The 17,891-nt window shown below is 43.9% G+C and overlaps 1 protein-coding gene across 5 annotated transcripts in view; it reads right to left on the minus strand.

Annotated features, from left to right (window-relative positions):
- Positions 1-2,813: 2,813 nt before the first annotated feature.
- The window catches only part of dpp6a (dipeptidyl-peptidase 6a), a 345,755-nt gene continuing 330,677 nt past the window's right edge, over positions 2,814-17,891 (minus strand). For all 5 annotated transcript variants that reach the window (XM_046292853.1, XM_046292856.1, XM_046292855.1 and 2 more), the window contains 10 exons: positions 14,161-14,208; positions 12,525-12,623; positions 12,294-12,363; positions 9,910-10,104; positions 9,073-9,127; positions 4,507-4,606; positions 3,900-3,958; positions 3,728-3,800; positions 3,557-3,630; positions 2,814-2,970 (listed from right to left, as the gene is read on the minus strand). In XM_046292853.1, the coding sequence (XP_046148809.1) occupies positions 2,821-2,970; positions 3,557-3,630; positions 3,728-3,800; positions 3,900-3,958; positions 4,507-4,606; positions 9,073-9,127; positions 9,910-10,104; positions 12,294-12,363; positions 12,525-12,623; positions 14,161-14,208 (923 nt within the window). In that variant the 3' untranslated portion in view covers positions 2,814-2,820. The remainder of the gene's footprint in view (positions 2,971-3,556; positions 3,631-3,727; positions 3,801-3,899; positions 3,959-4,506; positions 4,607-9,072; positions 9,128-9,909; positions 10,105-12,293; positions 12,364-12,524; positions 12,624-14,160; positions 14,209-17,891) is intronic.

Consider the following 17,891-nt stretch of genomic DNA (forward strand, 5'->3'; position numbering starts at 1 on the left):
AAATGCACTTTCAATGGAGATTTTTAATCCAGGACTAGCCTTAATCTGTGTACAGGAAACCGGCCAACATATTCAGTATTTGTGACTTGTTCAGTAATAGAACCCACAAGCTTTGTTTTGGCAGCTTGATTTCTCATCTTATTGTTTTATTATACAACATGACATTTGGTTGATTTGAGTAAACGCTTGAGGATGCATTTTTTTTTGTCTTTTACAATAAAGTGGATAAATTAGCATGAAGTAGAGAACATTCACAATTTTACAATAACAACCAAAATAGATCAACTACAGAGTACAATGATAAAATACGTTTTATTCTAACATTTACCCCCATGCCACATACTGCCACGTTGTCTCTTGTACTATTTTGGATTACTTGACAAAAGTCCATCTTCACGTTCAATCGCAGTGTCAGAAATGTCACCATCGCAAAGTCCACTTTAAACTCAACCCAAGGACTGAAACAGAAAGGGGGGAAATGTATATTCAAATGTAACTTTCAAAATGCATTTATGCACAAATAACACTCAGCTATTAAAAGACAAATGATATTTGACTAACATTTACACATCAAGCTGAAGAGACTGGGATCTCAATCATGATACTACTGTAAATGTAATTCAACCCAGTACGGAACATTCAAGATGTAAAAAATACTATTTTGAAACAGAGCTATCACAGATCGCATTGAGTTGCAAATAACTTGATAACATGCATTGACAAAGTAACAGAATGATCGCTCAGATAAAATGCAGACTTGTGCCTCAAGAATTCACGTTTTTAGATAGCAGTTAAACCTAAAAAAATAAAAAATAATAATCCTTTGTATTTCATCCTGTAAAGATTGAGATAATGATTCTAAACTATTAATTACCTTACAGACAAATGTATTACTTTTTGCCATAAAACAACACCAATTTTACAGTGGCACCTCAAACCCACCAATTGACTTAATACTGAGAGCGGTTGTAATGGCACTTCAATAGCCATTTACTAAAACATCATTTTATGTGGTCGTTAGCTTGATAAACCATTTCATTACCAGTTGAACATCTGTAAAATAATGTGCAGATACATGCAGCTACTGTTTACATCTATTTTGGCAATTGGGTATATTTGGAACTGAAGAAGACCATTTCTTACTTGACTGTTGATATAATGCCATACCTACTACTCTATGACAACATTACAAAGTGTTCACAGATTAGAGTGAAGGTTTAACCAACAGTAGTTAGTGCCATGATCAGCAGAACATTTATTTACAATGAGCCATGTTGTATTTAGTTTTCACAAAAGGAGTCCATAAAAAGGACTGCTCACTCCCAAAGTAAGGCACAGTGACTAAAATATAATATATATGCTTCAATTTCCAAAGGACTGGTGGGAGTATTATACAATAAGCAAAGAATGAGGAGAACATTTTGTAACAAAACAAACCGGTGATTCTGTTCACATCCTTCTCTTCTTTTCATGACATGGAGTCTACACCATTTAAATACATACTTGGGGCCACAAGAAGATTTCAAGATCAGGACAAACTTGAACACTGAAAAAACGAAGTATCAATACCCAAAGAAGGGAATGTTTTTCATGTGCTACTTTACAGAGGAATAACATACACAAGCACAGTTCAACATGAAAATCTATTTTCACGATTTAAAAAATAGGAGCAGACACCCTACCCTCGACCCACAGACACTGGGCTGGAACCAGTTTGACCCATAAAATCCCATGTGGCGCCTGTAACTTTGACCCCAAAGTCTGTGCTATAAGTCTTCCCTCTCCTCACTGACTGCTAAAGTTTGCGTGTGGAGTTTGATGTTCCCTCCCTCTCACCAGTCATTTGGAATCCGAGGAGCACGCCTATTCCTGACACGACCGCTGTTCCAGATATGACATCAGCTAATGATCCCTCCATCATAAAGTTGTATTCATTGTGTCGATGTAAACAAAATGGCTGCAGATGGTCTCTGGTGGAGTCGTGGTGACTCAAAAGGTGAAGAAGAGGAGGAGTAGGAGGACAAAAACGGGATGAGGAGATAAGCAAGCATCTGCAACACGGCAGTCTCAGGAATGATCTGCAACACAAGTCTCAGGGTTGATCTGCAACGCGGCAGTCTCAGGGATGATCTGCAGCACGGCAGTCTCAGGGATGATCTGCAACACGGCAGTCTCAGGGATGATCTGCAACACGGCAGTCTCAGTGATGGTCTGCAACACGGCAATCTCAGGGATGATCTGCAACACGGCAGTCTCAGGGATGATCTGCAACATGGCAGTCTCAGGGATGATCTGCAACGCGGCAGTCTCTGGGATGATCTGCAACGCGGCAGTCTCAGGGATGATCTGCAACGCGGCAGTCTCAGGGATGATCTGCAACGCGGCAGTCTCAGCGATGATCTGCAACGCGGCAGTCTCAGGGTTGATCTGCAATGCGGCAGTCTCAGCGTTGATCTGCAACGCGGCAGTCTCAGGGTTGATCTGCAACGCGGCAGTCTCAGGGTTGATCTGCAACGCGGCAGTCTCAGGATTGATCTGCAACGCGGCAGTCTCAGGGTTGATCTGCAACGCGGCAGTCTCAGGGTTGATCTGCAACGCGGCAGTCTCAGGGTTGATCTGCAACATGTCAGTCTCAGGGATGATCATGCTGAAATGCAGGGGAATCACATAAGGTGAAAACAAAACAAAAAAAGGGCCAAAGAAAGTTTAAACCAAGAGGAGCTTGCATATCATGTGGATTGTGGAAACCAGGTATGGGGGCTGGCATTGTGCTTGGGCGCGGACTGGAGCTCTGGTTTGGGGGGATTGGTTTTGCCCAGGCTAACCCTCTTCTTCGATCTCCTCCTCCAGTATCTCCTCGAACACGTTGTCCGGTAGCCGGAAACACTCCTCGAAGAAGTTGACCAGTGACTGGCTGAGGTGCTGCCGCGTGGCCTCGGTGTGGATGAAGTGGCCCTCGTCTGGGTAGATCTGAGGGGGAACACAGCACACTGGTCACCACACATCCAATCACATTTCTCTGGATGCACATCTAGGCCATATAAACATATTATGATTAACATCATCAATCAAGCCCCTTAATTTAAAGTATCAGACAACTCCCAGTGGCTGAATTACTGATGAGGCTTAGTCAGTCAACACACAGCGGGGCATATAAGGGGACCTATGGGGCAGAGATAAACTAAACACTGACTTCTAAATGCTCCATATCTTAATGGGATTAGACGACCCTGTGAAAGCAAGCATCATAAAAGGGGAATATAATCCCATTAAGTGAGATGGGGGGGGGGATTGTGTGGTGTAATCCTTCTGCTGGCGTGGGATTACAGAACTCCTCAGTGGTTTCTCTGTACAACAGCTCCAGCCCAAAAGGTACCTCCATAGAAATCGAACAGGACAAATCACTGTGAAGAATTTTGATTTAGCATATGAGCAATGTCTCTGCTTCCCATGACACATTTTCTTGAGAGTTACAGTTAAATTGGTGCACCTTATTGATGGTAGCCATTCTATACATCTAATTTATATGTGTGTAATTCTGGGAAGTAGCCCCCACCTGCAGAGTGTAGTTGGCGTTTTCATTGATCAGCTGGGCGATGAATTTCGCTGTGTGCTGGAAATGCACTTTTTCTGGTGAGAGAAAAGGAAACCAACACATATCATCTTATTGTTAAAAACACAAATTATTTTATTGGGCTAGAAATGTTTGAATTCAAGGTTCTCGTACCATCTGCTGTTGGGTGAACAATCAGAAACTTCTTGTCCAAGAACTGAGATGCCCTGTGTGCTAGATTGGCCATCTGTGGATGAATGCCAATGATATTATTTAACAACCCAATAGAAAAACACAGAGGTCATACATATGGAGTCCAAGTGAAGGCTGAATAAAGAAGGCATACCGCATATGCTCTTGGGTCAGGCTTGGGCTGTCCCAGGTATCTCTCTGAAAACGCTGATGCTGGAAGAGAGGTCGTCAAAAGGAATGAATGTAGTGGTAAAAGCTAGCTCTAACAACACCATATAGCGTGTTATACCTCATATACCTAAATACATCATAAACAGCAGAAAAGACTACAGATGATGTCATGTGTAGCTGTTCTTATTTTAAGAACTTCTTAGTGACGAGTATTCATTCATGACAGGTGAGCACTCAAACACATCCAGCACCAGACACTACCTTTCACTCTCTCTAGCAGCTTTTCAGATAGAAACCACAGTCTGACACCCACACCTGCTTTAATTCACACTTCCCTCCCAAGTCTCTCTTTCTCATACACACACACACACACACACACACACACACACACACACACACACACACACACACACACACACACACACACACACACACACACACACACACACACACACACACACACACACACACACACACACACACACACACACACTTTTAGGTGAGGTGATGCTGATACCATGGCAGGATGGTGCTGGTGTATTTAACACTGACAGCATCTGTCTGGCACCATAGTGGCACACAAATCTTACCATATAGGTCAAAGTCCGTGATGGGTGAGAGAGCCGCACCACATTTCACCAGGGAATCCTCGGCGCTGAGTAACAAGCTGGTCACGTAGCCTCCATACACCTGACAGACAGGCAGATAGAAACAGAGATCCTCCATCAATATCAAGCTTCTCCACAGGCTACTGTAACCGATGCTTATAGACAGATAACCTTTGGGTTTATTTCAAGCTCAGTTTGAAGACTGAGTCTGGGGACCCAAGAGCAGTAGATCATTAGCCTGGTCCCAGATCTGTTTGTGACATCTTCCTATGGTCATTGTCATGCTATACAGCACATTGAGCACAAACAAATCTGGGACCAGGCTAGTAGCTCATGAATAATGCAAAATGTCCCAAGACCATTACTGAAAGTTGCAGCTTCCTCCATAGTTTAGGTTCCTCATTGTGGATGATTAGTTCAGTATGAAGCTAAGCCTATGTGGACATGCTCTAATACATCAGCTGTCTTTTTCCCAGTAAGACACATGGACTTGGCCAGAGGTAACATAATTATGCTTCCCTCTATGAACATCCTGCAGAGGTGTCAGAATCTATCAACACTACATCTATTTCAGAGGTGTCAGAATCTACCAACACTGCATCTATTTCAGAGGTGTCAGAATCTACCAACATTACATCTATTTCAGAGGTGTCAGAATCTACCAACATTACATCTATTTCAGAGGTTTCAGAATCTACCAACACTGCATCTATTTCAGAGGTGTCAGAATCTACCAACATTACATCTATTTCAGAGGTGTCAGAATCTACCAACACTACATCTATTTCAGGTGTCAGAATCTACCAACACTACATCTATTTCAGGTGTCAGAATCTACCAACACTACATCTATTTCAGAGGTGTCAGAATCTACCAACATTACATCTATTTCAGAGGTGTCAGAATCTACCAACATTACATCTATTTCAGAGGTGTCAGAATCTACCAACACTGCATCTATTTCAGAGGTGTCAGAATCTACCAACATTACATCTATTTCAGAGGTGTCAGAATCTACCAACACTACATCTATTTCAGGTGTCAGAATCTACCAACACTACATCTATTTCAGGTGTCAGAATCTACCAACACTACATCTATTTCAGAGGTGTCAGAATCTAACAACACTACATCTATTTCAGAGGTGTCAGAATCTACTAACACTACATCTATTTCAGGTGTCAGAATCTACCAACACTACATCTATTTCAGAGGTGTCAGAATCTACCAACACTACATCTATTTCAGATGTGTCAGAATCTACCAACACTACATCTATTTCAGAGGTGTCAGAATCTACCAACACTACATCTATTTCATGTGTCAAAATCTATCATTTTTATTTTTTATTTTTTATTTCACCTTTAGTTAATCAGGTAGGCCAGTTGAGAACAAGTTCTCATTTACAACTGCGACCTGGCCAAGATAAAGCAAAGCAGTGCGACAAAAACAACAACAGAGTTACACATAAACAAACGTACAGTCAATAACACAATAGAAAAATATATGTACAGTGTGTGCAAATGAAGTAAGATTAGGGAGGTAAAGCAATAAATAGGCCATAGAGGCGAAATAATTACAATTTAGCATTAACAGTGGAGTGATGTGATAGATGTGCGGATGATGATGCGTAAGGAGAGATACTTGGGTGCAAAAGAGCAGAGCATAAATAACAATATGGGGATGAGGTAGTTGGGTGTGCTATTCACAGATTGACTGTGTACAGGTACAGTGATCGGAAAGCTGCTCTGACAGCGGATACTTCAAGTTAGAGAGGGAGAAATAAGACTCCAGCTTCAGTGATCTTTGCAATTCGTTCCAGTCATTGGCAGCAGGGCTTGGGGGGGGGCTTGGGCAAGTTGCTGCAGGGGGTGCTGAGCTGTTGGCCGGGGTAATGGTAGCCAGGTGGAAAGCATGGCCAGCCGTAGGAAAATGCTTATTGAAATGATTGATTATCGTAGATTTATCGGTGGTGACAGTGTTTCCTAGCCTCAGTGCAGTGGGCAGCTGGGAGGAGGTGCTCTTATTCTCCATTAACTTTACAGTGTCACAAAACCTTTTGGAATTAGTGCTACAGGATGCAAATTTCTGTTTGAAAAAGCTAGCCTTAGCTTTCCTAACTGACTGAGTATATTGGTTCCTAACTTTCCTGAAAAGTTGCATATTGCGGGGGCTATTCGATGCTAATGCAGTACGCCACAGGATGTTTTTGTGCTAGTCAAGGGCCAAGTCTGGAGTGAACCAAGGGCTATATCTGTTCTTGGTTCTCCATTTTTTGAATTGGGTATGCTTATTTAAGATGGAAAGGAAAGCACTTTTTTAAGAGCAACCAGGCATCCTCTACTAACGGAATGAGGTCAATATCTTTCCAGGTCAATTAGAAAGGCCTGCTCGCTGAAGTGTTTTAGGGAGCGTTTGACAGTGATGAGGGGTGGTCGTTTGACCGCGGAACCATCACGCACGCAGGCAATGAGGCAGTGATCGCTGAGATCCTGGTTGAAGACAGCAGAGGTGTATTTAGAGGGAAAGTTGGTCAGGATGATATCTAAGTGGGTGCCCATGGTTATGGATTTAGGGTTGTACCTGGAAGGTTCCTTAATAATTTGTGTGAGATTGAGGGCATCTAGTTTAGACTATAGGACGGTCGGGGTGTTAAGCATATCCCAGTTTAGGTCACCCACAGTACGAACTCTGAAGATAGATCGGGGGAAATCAATTCACATATGGTGTCCAGGGCACAGCTGGGGACTGAAGGGGTCTATAACAAGCGGCAACAGTGAGAGACTTGTTTCTGGAGAGGTGGATTTTTAAAAGTAGAAGCTCAAATTTTTGGGGCACAGACCTGGATAGTATGACAGAACTCTGCAGGCTATCTCTGCAATAGATTGCAACTCCGCCCCCCTTTGGCAGTTCTATAATGTCGGAAGATGTTATAGTTAGATATGGACATTTCTGGATTTTTGGTGGCCTTCCTAAGCCATGATTCAGACACGGCTAGGATATTAGGGTTGGTGGAGTGTGCTAAAGCAGTGAATAAAACACATTTGGGGAGGAGGCTTCTAATGTTAACATGCATGAAACCAAGGCTTTTTCGGTTACAGAAGTCAACAGCACGGTGGAGGTAAACCTAGGCATTGAGTAACGATGAGAGAGGTTTTGTCTCTAGAGGCACCAGTTAAGCCAGGTGAGATGTGAGGGGTGGAACAAAAGGGCTATTTAAGGCATATTGGGGGCTCTACAGTGAAATAAGACAATAATCACAAACCAAAACAGCAATAGAAATGGCATATTGACATTAGGGAGAGGCATGTGTAGCCGAGTGATCATAGGTTCCAATGAGTAGCACTAGATGAGTCAGGTAGCCAATTCCTTAGTCGCTGCTACGCTAGGTGAGCTGGAGACACAGTGATTCAGACAGCTTGTGGGCCGGGGCAAGTAGATGGGCTTCCGGCGACGTCGCAATGGAAGAGCTTGTTGAAATCGTCGTGATGGATCGGCGGGGCTCCGTGTCAGCAGTAAAGCAACAAGGTCAATTGGCAAAAGAGGTATTGTAGCCCAAGAATTGGCTGGTGGACCTCTTTGGCTGGCAGGGCTAGCTAGCTCCAGGCTAACTGGTGCTTGCTTCAGGACAGAGACGTTAGCCAGGAGTAGCCACTCGGATAGCAGCTAGCTAGCTGCGATGATCCGGTATAAAGGTTCAGAGCTTGCGGTAGGAATCCGGAGATGTGGTGGAGAAAAAGCAGTCCGATATGCTCTGGGTTGATATCGCGCTGTGCAGGCTGGCAGGAATTGACCGGGTTGGGGCTGGCTGATGTCCAAGTTATCGGTGAAGACCGCTAGCAGTGGCTAACTGACTACTAGCTAGCTTCCGATGGGGGTTCCGGTTCTAGAGTATAAAAATAGTAGATCCGTACCACATTGGGTGAGGCGGGTTGCAGGAGAGTATATTCAGTCCGTAGATGGAAAGTGATATTAAAATATATACGAAATATTTACGAAGAAAATGATATATATACGGGACAGGACAAGACAAAGACACACGTCCGACAGCTACGTCATCTTGGATTTTGAAAAATGTGTATTTCAGAGGTGTCAAAATCTATGAACACTATCTATTTCAGAGGTGTCAGAATCTATCAATACTACATCTATTTCAGAGGTGTCCGAATCTATCAACACTACATCTATTTGATCCAAAGGTAACTGATAAACTAGCAGCACACATCTAATATGTCTATTTTAAATTGACTTGCAACACCTTGGATTGGAAAAAACACAGGTCAGCATGAACACTGACAGCTTGCACTGAAATTGAAGAGTGCAGCTAGCTAATTTAAAATAACCCTCAATAAATTCCATTGAGAAAGCAGAGATTCAAAGAGCCTCCATTGTGATTTCTATATTGAAATGCAGGGTGATTAGCACATCAAGTCAGTATGCAGAATGATAATGCACAATACAAGGGGTTCAAGGGAATTCCATCCCATTCAGATACTACTACATTCAACCTATGAACCTCGTAAATTATCAGGAAAAAACAGCTCGTACCTTGCCATAAACTCCAATCCTGGTCTTGTCAACATATGGCTCTTTAGATATAATACTGAAATGGAAGAGATTAGATTTGGATTAGTTCATCTCAGAATGAAGACTTCCTGGTCTTGACGACCCCTTTCAAGTGTGTCTTCTCAGTTATTTAGCTAGCTGTCCATGTCATAGCTGGTTAGCTTGCTGTCCATGTCATAGCTGGTTAGCTTGCTGTCCATGTCATAGCTCGTTAGCTAGCTGGCCATTTCATAGCTCGTTAGCTAGCTGTCCATGTCATAGCTGGTTAGCTTGCTGTCCATGTCATAGCTGGTTAGCTTGCTGGCCATGTCATAGCTCGTTAGCTAGCTGGCCATGTCATAGCTCGTTAGCTAGCTGGCCATTTCATAGCTCATTAGCTAGCTGGCCATGTCATAGCTTATTAGCTAGCTGTCCATGTCATAGCTGGTTAGCTTGCTGGCCATGTCATAGCTCATTAGCTAGCTGGCCATGTCATAGCTCATTAGCTAGCTGGCCATGTCATAGCTCGTTAGTCAGCTGGCCATGTCATAGCTCGTTAGTCAGCTGGCCATGTCATAGCTCGTTAGTTAGCTGGCCATGTAATAGCTCAGTAGTTAGCTGGCCATATGACAGTGTTAGGACAGTCTTGTGAAAGAAGTCTAAGGTTGTGTCCCGATTCTCCACCCTTTTCCCAAAGTGTGCACATGGATTAAAGAATGGTGAAAACTCCCTCCAGCCAATTATTACACCATTCCAATGCTTTTAAATCCATGACTGGAAGTGTGCAAGTGCACAGTTTAGTAGAAGGGTGGAGAATCAGGACACAACCAAGGGGTCTACCTGAGGGCCTCCAGCTGGTCCTTCTCCTCAAACACGCCCAGCTTCCTCTGGACGCGGTGCAGCAGGTTGGTCCCCTGGAAGCCACTGCCCCGCCCGTCAAAGCGAACCACCATTGCCCCGAAGCTGCTCACCAGCACCGTGGCCCAGTCTATGTGGAATTGCTCTGACACCATCTGGCCACCGGGGGTGCCATCGCTGGATATGAGAAGGCATGTTTACTCGAGAAGGAATGTTTACTCGCTAATCTATGGCTCTATGGCTCTCTCTCTCTCTCTCTTATTTAGCAAGACCTAAATATGGTTCAGATTGAATTATGGCGTTAGACACTAAGTTTACAGTATCATTGTGTTATACATTGATTTTTTTTAGTGCCACTTATTGTCTTTATAGTCGTGCCACTCCATCCAGAGATAAACCAGGGTGAAAAAACGAAAAGTTATAGTCTAGTGTATGTTTCTCCAACCTGCAGGCAAGGGCATGGAGAGATGGTGTGATAGTGGAGGATAGGAGGGTTAATTAAAGGGGGATGGAGATCTCATTTGCAGTGTAATTACCGGAAGTGCGGAGGAGAATGAGTTGCCACTTCTCTGCCTTAGATTAATAGCCCTGATTAAAACTCAGAGTTGGAGGGTGATTACAGTGGATTTGGAAAGTATTCAGACCCCTTCCCTTTTTCCACATTTTGTTACGCTATAGCCTTATTCTAAAATTGATTCAATAACACACCATACCCCATAATGACAAAGCAAAAACACGTTTTTAGACATTTTTGCAAATGTGGTAAAAATTCAAAACAGAAATACCTTATTTAAATAAGTATTTAGACCCTTGCTATGAGACTTGAAATTGAGCTCAGGTGCATCCTGTTTCCATTGAACATCCTACATTCAATTGATTGGACATGATTTGGAGCAAAAACCAAGCCTGAGGTTGAAGGAATTGTCCATAGAGCTCCGAGACAGAATTGTGTCGAGGCACAGATCTGGAGAAGGATACCAAAAAATGTCTGCAGCATTGAAGGTCCCCAAGAACACAGTGGCCTCCATCATTCTTAAATGGAAGAAGTTGGGAACCACCAAAACTCTTCCTAGAGCTGGCCACCTGGCTGAACAAACGGGGGAGAAGGGCCTTGGTCAGTGAGGTGATTAAGAACCCGATGGTCACTCTGACAGAGCCCTAGAGTTCCTCTGTGGAGATGGGAGAAACCTCCAGAAGGACAACCATCTCTGCAGCACGCCACAAATCAGGCCTTTATTGGTAGTGTGATCAGACGGAAGCCAGTCCTCAGTAAAAGGCACATGACAACCCGCTTGCAGTTTGCTAAAAAGCACCTAGAGGACTCTCAGACCATGAGAAACAAGATTGAAATCTTTGTCCTTAATGCTAAGCGTCACACCTGGCACCATTCCCACGGTGAACCACAGTGGTGGCAGCATCGTGCTGTGGGGATGTTTTTTAGCGGCAGGGACTGGGAGACTAGTCAGGATCAAGGGAAAGATGAACGAAGCAAAGTACAGAGAGATATTTTATGAAAACCTGCTCCAGAGCACTCAGGACCTCAAACTGTGGGGGGGGGGTGAACTCTAAGCACACAGCCAAGACAACACTGGAGATGCTTCAGGACAAGTCTCTGAATGTCCTTGAGTGGCACAGACAGAGCCCAGACTTGAACCCGATCGAACATCTCTGGAGAGAGCTGAAAATAGCTGTGCAGTGGCGTGCCCTATCCAACCTGACAGAGCTTGAGAGGATCTGTAGAGAAGAATGGGAGAAACTCCCCAAATACAGGTGTGTCAAGCTTGTAGCTTCATACCCAACAAGACACGAGGCTGAAATTGCTGCCAAAGGTGCTTCAACAAAGTACTGAGTAAAGGGACTGAATACTTACCTAAATGTAATATTTGCTTTGTCATTATGGGCTATTGTGTGTAGATTTATGAGGAAAAAATACAATTGAATCATTTTAGGATAAGGCAGTAACATAACATAATGTGGAAAAAGTAAAGGGATCTGAATACTTTCTGAATGCACTGTATCTTTCCTGATGAAGCAGCACTTGGTATGGAGTAGCTGAAGGTCTCTGTGTGTCAAGAGCTGACAATGGAGATGGATAGCTACATTGTATACAACACCATAGTCGCTAGAGCAGTTGTGTGTGTGTGGGTTGGTTTTTCTATCGTTGTGGGTACCTGAAGTCCTCACAAGGATCGTAAAACAAGGAAATGGCTATTTTAGACATAGGGGTTAGGTTTAGGTTTATAATTAGGGTTAGAATTAAGGTTACGTGTTAGGTCAAGGGTTAGGGTAAAATACATTTTTGGTCTGTGTGTGTGTGTGTGTGCGTGTGCGTGTGTGTGTGTGTGTGTTAGGGTCTGTATACTCACACAAGGAGGAGCAGAGGATAGTGTGATGAGTCCACAAAGCTGGCAGGTTTGAGGATCTGCATCGTTAGTGCTACACAACAAGAGAAAGAGTGATCAGTACGCATGTTGTACACAAGCACTATGGCTTCATTATCTGTTCATCTGAAGAAAACAGACTTTAGCAGATACATTTTCATTATGTAAAATGTGCTGCTGAAATGTCATTCCCATTATTTTTAGAACATAACGTACTGTAATCCTCAATGTTGATCTCCTTGTATTCCACGCGGGGCATCTGCATGGAGTCCAGCCTCATCCTCAGATTCTCATTGGTCTCTAGGTCAAACACCTCTGCAGTGATAAACATCATGGCCTTAGTTTATGGCTAAGGTTGCTATGGCTACCATGGTCTAAGGGCACATACTGTAGGTGTTCAAAGGGCATAGGTGTTGTGGTAGAACGTTGGGCTAGAAGTTGTGAAGAGTGTTCTCTCCTGACTGACTGTGTGTGTGTGTGTGTGTGTGTGTGTGTGTGTGTGTGTGTGTGTGTGTGTGTGTGTGTGTGTGTGTGTGTGTGTGTGTGTGTGTGTGTGTGTGTGTGTGTGTGTGTGTGTGTGTGTGTGTGTGTGTGTGTGTGTGTGTGTGCGTGTGTGTGTGTGGGTGTGGGTGTGTGTGTGTGTGGGTGCGTGTGGTCTCCACAGAGTACACAACAAATCCAGCAATGCAGCATGGTTTTTATCCCCGCCACATCAGCAATTAAATTCTAATTTCAGAACTACTTTAGTGGTTCCAGTTAGAAAGCAGAGTTCCTGCCAAAAGTAGCTTGTTTAGTTGTTTGTTTACTACAATATGCACTAAAATATGACTACAGAGTGCACTTTGTACACATTGCTATTCCTCCAAGTGTACATGCTGTCTGTAATTAACCGTAAACAAAGACAGGGTACGTCTTTCATTACAGTGGGAAGGTCATGTTGTTATGAGGGCATCCACACAGTTAGGTAATGTAATCAGTGTCTGCCAACCGACTGGGCTGAGGCTGCAAACAGTGACAGCAGAAAGCAGACTGGCCCTGTTGTGCTGTCAATGGTAAATCTTAGTATGCTGTCCCTGTTTGATGAGGTCACACAGTTGTGGGTGGTTATTTTGTGAATCAGGGGTGGAGGGCAGGGTTTTTATTCTGTAAACACAGAGATAGATACAGTTGTTTTATCTCCATGGTGTTAAAGAGTTATATTTCAGGGGTGATGCTGAATGTTCTACTCATGGAGAGGAGTGGATGTCCTACAGGTGTGTGTGCGCGTTTGTGTGTGCATAGTGATCCTCAAATCATCTGCCTCCTGACATGAATCATCTTTTCCCTGACAGTTACAAGGCAAGTCAGCAATCAGAACTGAGTATAATGGAGTTAGTGTGTGTGTGTGTGTGTGTGTGTGTGTGTGTGTGTGTGTGTGTGTGTGTGTGTGTGTGTGTGTGTGTGTGTGTGTGTGTGTGTGTGTGTGTGTGTGTGTGTGTGTGTGTGTGTGTGTGTGTGTGTGTGTGTGTGTGTGTGTGTGTGTGTGTGTGTGTGTGTGTCAAGAGAAAAAGGCATATTGAAGACAGAGGAAATAAAGATCATGCATTGTGTGTCTGGGTGGTCTATTTTTCTGTGTGATGTATTCCTCTTATGACCCATGACCTTCAACTCTGGACCTGAAATCCAGTTCCACTGCCTTTTTTCATTGTTCTAATCAGGTACTGATTTAAACCTGGGACACTAGGTGGGTGCAATTAATTATGAGGTAAAACAGAAAACCAGCAGGCTCCGGGACTTAGGGTAAGAGTTGAGTACCCCATACCTATGTTTTCATGCAACTGAATCCAAATAGAATCTTAACTAGAAGACTCACTCTGTCTGTCCTGTGTGCTGTACACTGCTACAAACGGGACATCAGGGCCTGGAGAAAGACCAAAACAGAAACAAATGTGACCAAATAAGACATCAACATCAGACATCATGCCCATTAGTTTGTGGTGGCACTACTCTGGTTCGTCTCGGTCTTGTCTCGGTTTAATAGTACACTCTGTGGCTCCTTGTCATGTACAGACTTGGGATCTTAATTTGAGCCAGTTTGCTACAGCAAGAAAATAATCCTGCAGCAACCGGAAATGTGAATTATTATGTTGATTATAAATAATTTACATTATTGTAGGGGTTGATACATTTTTAATAAGTGTGAAATTTCAAAGTGAAAATTACAAACATCAGAAGTCTTTTTAAACTGCAAATACACTACACATTTTACATTTCATGCATTGTAGGACAGTTCTCATGCAACAGGGTGATCAAATTAAAATCCTACATCTGTACAACAGTGACTGCATGGTTCAAAATGTGTCCGCACTGTCCATAGTTCTGGGGAAGCAAGAGGATGGGAACGGGTTATTTAGTTATCCATTTCTAAAAAGACTTGTAAGAAATTCAAATCAAATCAAATCATCTGAACTCAATAAATGTTTTCCTTTAGAATCTGTAATTTAAAATTACACCTTGTCGATAGAAGACTGAGACACAACATAGTTGAGCCTCAAAGTTCAGACACAAAATCAAAACATCATTGATCAAAGTCTGAAAGCCTGACGTTGCTAAACATGTTTTTCTACAAGCACAACAGATCCGTTCCAGACTTTCTTGCTATTGTTGGGGAGGCTATTGTTAACTTCTTCAATTAATTTAACACAGCCAAAATAGTTTCTGGAGTGTTCTGGAGCTAGCTTGCAAACAAACAAGCCCCTGTAGAAATATACTCTCTCTGTCTCCTAAACCACATCACTGCACTTGGAGGGGAAACATAATTAAATGATCGATGCACTTAGCAAATTGAGAACATGCTAGAAAGAAACATTTGTGGCTCTGCAAAGTAGGCCAGGCAATCTTTCTCAGCTCTGTAATGATATCACAATCATGTCAAATAAATGAAAGTGGCCAAGAGGCATGATGGAAGAAGATGGCGCTGACAGACATGGCAGCTCTGCTTCTAGCTCCTATGCAACATTGCAGTATTTTGTTTTTTTTGGTGGGTTATTTCTTACATTAGCCCAGAATGTAATGTTCAGTCTCTGGATAATAAAGTAGACTAGCTCAGTGTGAGGATCAGGGATTGACTAGCTCAGAGACAGATCAGGGATTCACAGAAATATGGCTCTCTCGGGATATACAGTCCACGTCCATACAGCCAGCTGGGTTCTCAGTACATCGCGCAGACAGGAATAAAGAACTCTCCGGGAAGAAGAAAGGCAGGAGTGTATGTTTCATGACTAACTACTCATGGTGTGATTGTGATAACATACAGAAACTCAAGTCCTTTTGTTCACCCGACCTAGAAAACCTCACAATCAAATACCGACCATATTACCTCCCAAGATAATTATTTTTGGTTATATTCACAGTCGTAAATATTCCCCTCAAGCCAATACCTCGAGGTTCCTCAAAGAACTACACTGGACTTTATGTAAACTGGAAACCACATGTCCTGAGGCCGCATTCATTGTAACTGGGGATTTTAAAGCAAATTTGAGGAAAATGCTACCGAAGTTCTACTAACATATTGACTGTAGTACTCGTTCTGGAAAAACACTGGATCACTGCTACTCAACTTTTCAAAATGCCTATAAGGCCCTGCCCTCTGCAAATCTGATCACGACTCCCTTCCTATATGCAGAAACTCAAACAGGAAGTAACCTTGCTATGGTCTAGTCAACGCTGGTCTGACCAATCGGAATCCATGCTTCAAGATTGTTTTGATCACGCGGACTGGGATATGTTCCGTGTAGCCTCTGAGAATAACATCAATGAATACGGTGACTGAGTTTATCAGGAAGTGTATAGATACTTTTTTCATACATACACAGTGGGGCAAAAAAGTATTTAGTCAGCCACCAATTGTGCAAGTTATCGCACTTAAAAAGATGAGAGAGGCCTGTCCCTTTTAGCTTGTTTGTTTACTTCTCCAATGTCGCAGCTTTTTCATCACTCATCTCGAGGCTTGCCTTCAACTCTTTTATATCCTTACTAACTAATTCAAGTATACCCAGTTTGTCATTTATTGATTTTAACAGATCGGTTTCGACCTTTACCATTCCCGGTGGTGAAAGTATTAAATCGTCTGTGTCAGTAGAAGAGTCATGTTTTCATTTTGGAATTGGTTCCCTTGTCTTACTCTCCGTCATGTTTGGGTGTTGCTTGTTTTCATAATATTTGTCGATAAATGTCTCTAGTCTTAAGATTTGTTTTGTGTTATTATCCAGATTGAAGGTTATCACCCACCAGATTGTGTAGTGCCAATATTTTAGTCTAACTTGCCGATATTGAATATTACGTTTTATCTTGAGTTGCTCTACACAACTTCATTCAGTTCGCCATTACTTCTCCGCCATCCTTCCAGGCATCTGCCTTTCTTTCTGAGGAGGCTGTAGACCCAGACCAGCTCCCCAGCCACAAAGTGCCTTCCCCGGGTGTGCACATCATAGTTCCTCTTCTGCCTCACACCTGCATTCACCATTCACCTGCTCTCTGGCGAAAGTGTGGGCTGTCTCCAGGCGTACCTGGAGTCTCCGGGCATACTCCGGCCCCGGGGGAACAGGAGGGCTATCCAGTGGCCGACTAAATGCCATCTCTGCAGGGGTGCGGAATTCTCTCCCCAGTATGAGGAGGACAGGCGTGCAGGAGGTGGAGTCTTGGACAGCGGAGTGGCATGCCATGAGGATCATAGGCAGGTGTCTGTCCCAGTCACACTGGTGTTTGGCAGAGACTCTGGCCAGCTGCTGTCCAAGCGTTTTGTTGAAGTGCTCCACAAGGCCATCACTTTGAGGAGAGGAGTAGTGCGGGTCTTGTGCATACCCAGCCTCTCACACATGGTGGCAAACACACAGGACTTAAAGTTTCTGCCTTGGTCTCTGTGAATGGACTCTGCAGCTCCAAACCTGCTGAACATCTTCGCTGTCAGGGCGTCGACGATGGTCTCAGCCTCCTGGTCAGGCAGAGCATAGGCATCGGGCCATTTTGTGAAATAGTCCATGGCCATGAGCACTCAGCGTTTTCCACTGTATGTGGTGGGGAACGACCCAACTACATCCACTCCCACCCTCTCCATGGGAGGCCCAACTGGGAACTGTTGGAGCTGAGCATGAGAGCGGCCTGGAGGGCCCTTTCTCGCTGTGCAGTTGTCACAGCGGCAGAAATAGTCCTCCACATCCCTCTTGTGCTGCCCCCAGTAAAATCCCTGACGGAGGCGGCGGAGTGTTTTTGTGACCCCAAAGTGTCCAATCCCCATGAGTACTCTGGGGCACAGCCTCCCACAATGCTTTTGGGACCACCACCTGCCACCTCTCCTCTCCAGTAGCTGACTCCTTCCAAGCCCACTGTAGCACGCCATCAGCCAGCCGTAGTCTCTCAAACTTTGACCACAACCTTTGGTCATAAGTGCGAACGCTGCCACCTCTTCCTACAGTGGCCTCAGCTGCGTCTCTACCCACTGTAGCACCGGGTGTAGGTCTGTGTCCCCTCCCTGCTGCTGCCACTGCGACAGTCTGCAGCTCACAGCAGACATGCCCGTTCGCCCGAAACACTGTGGCACAGACC

This window comes from Oncorhynchus gorbuscha, linkage group LG12 (assembly GCF_021184085.1).
Source record: "Oncorhynchus gorbuscha isolate QuinsamMale2020 ecotype Even-year linkage group LG12, OgorEven_v1.0, whole genome shotgun sequence".
Lineage (NCBI taxonomy): Eukaryota > Metazoa > Chordata > Actinopteri > Salmoniformes > Salmonidae > Oncorhynchus > Oncorhynchus gorbuscha.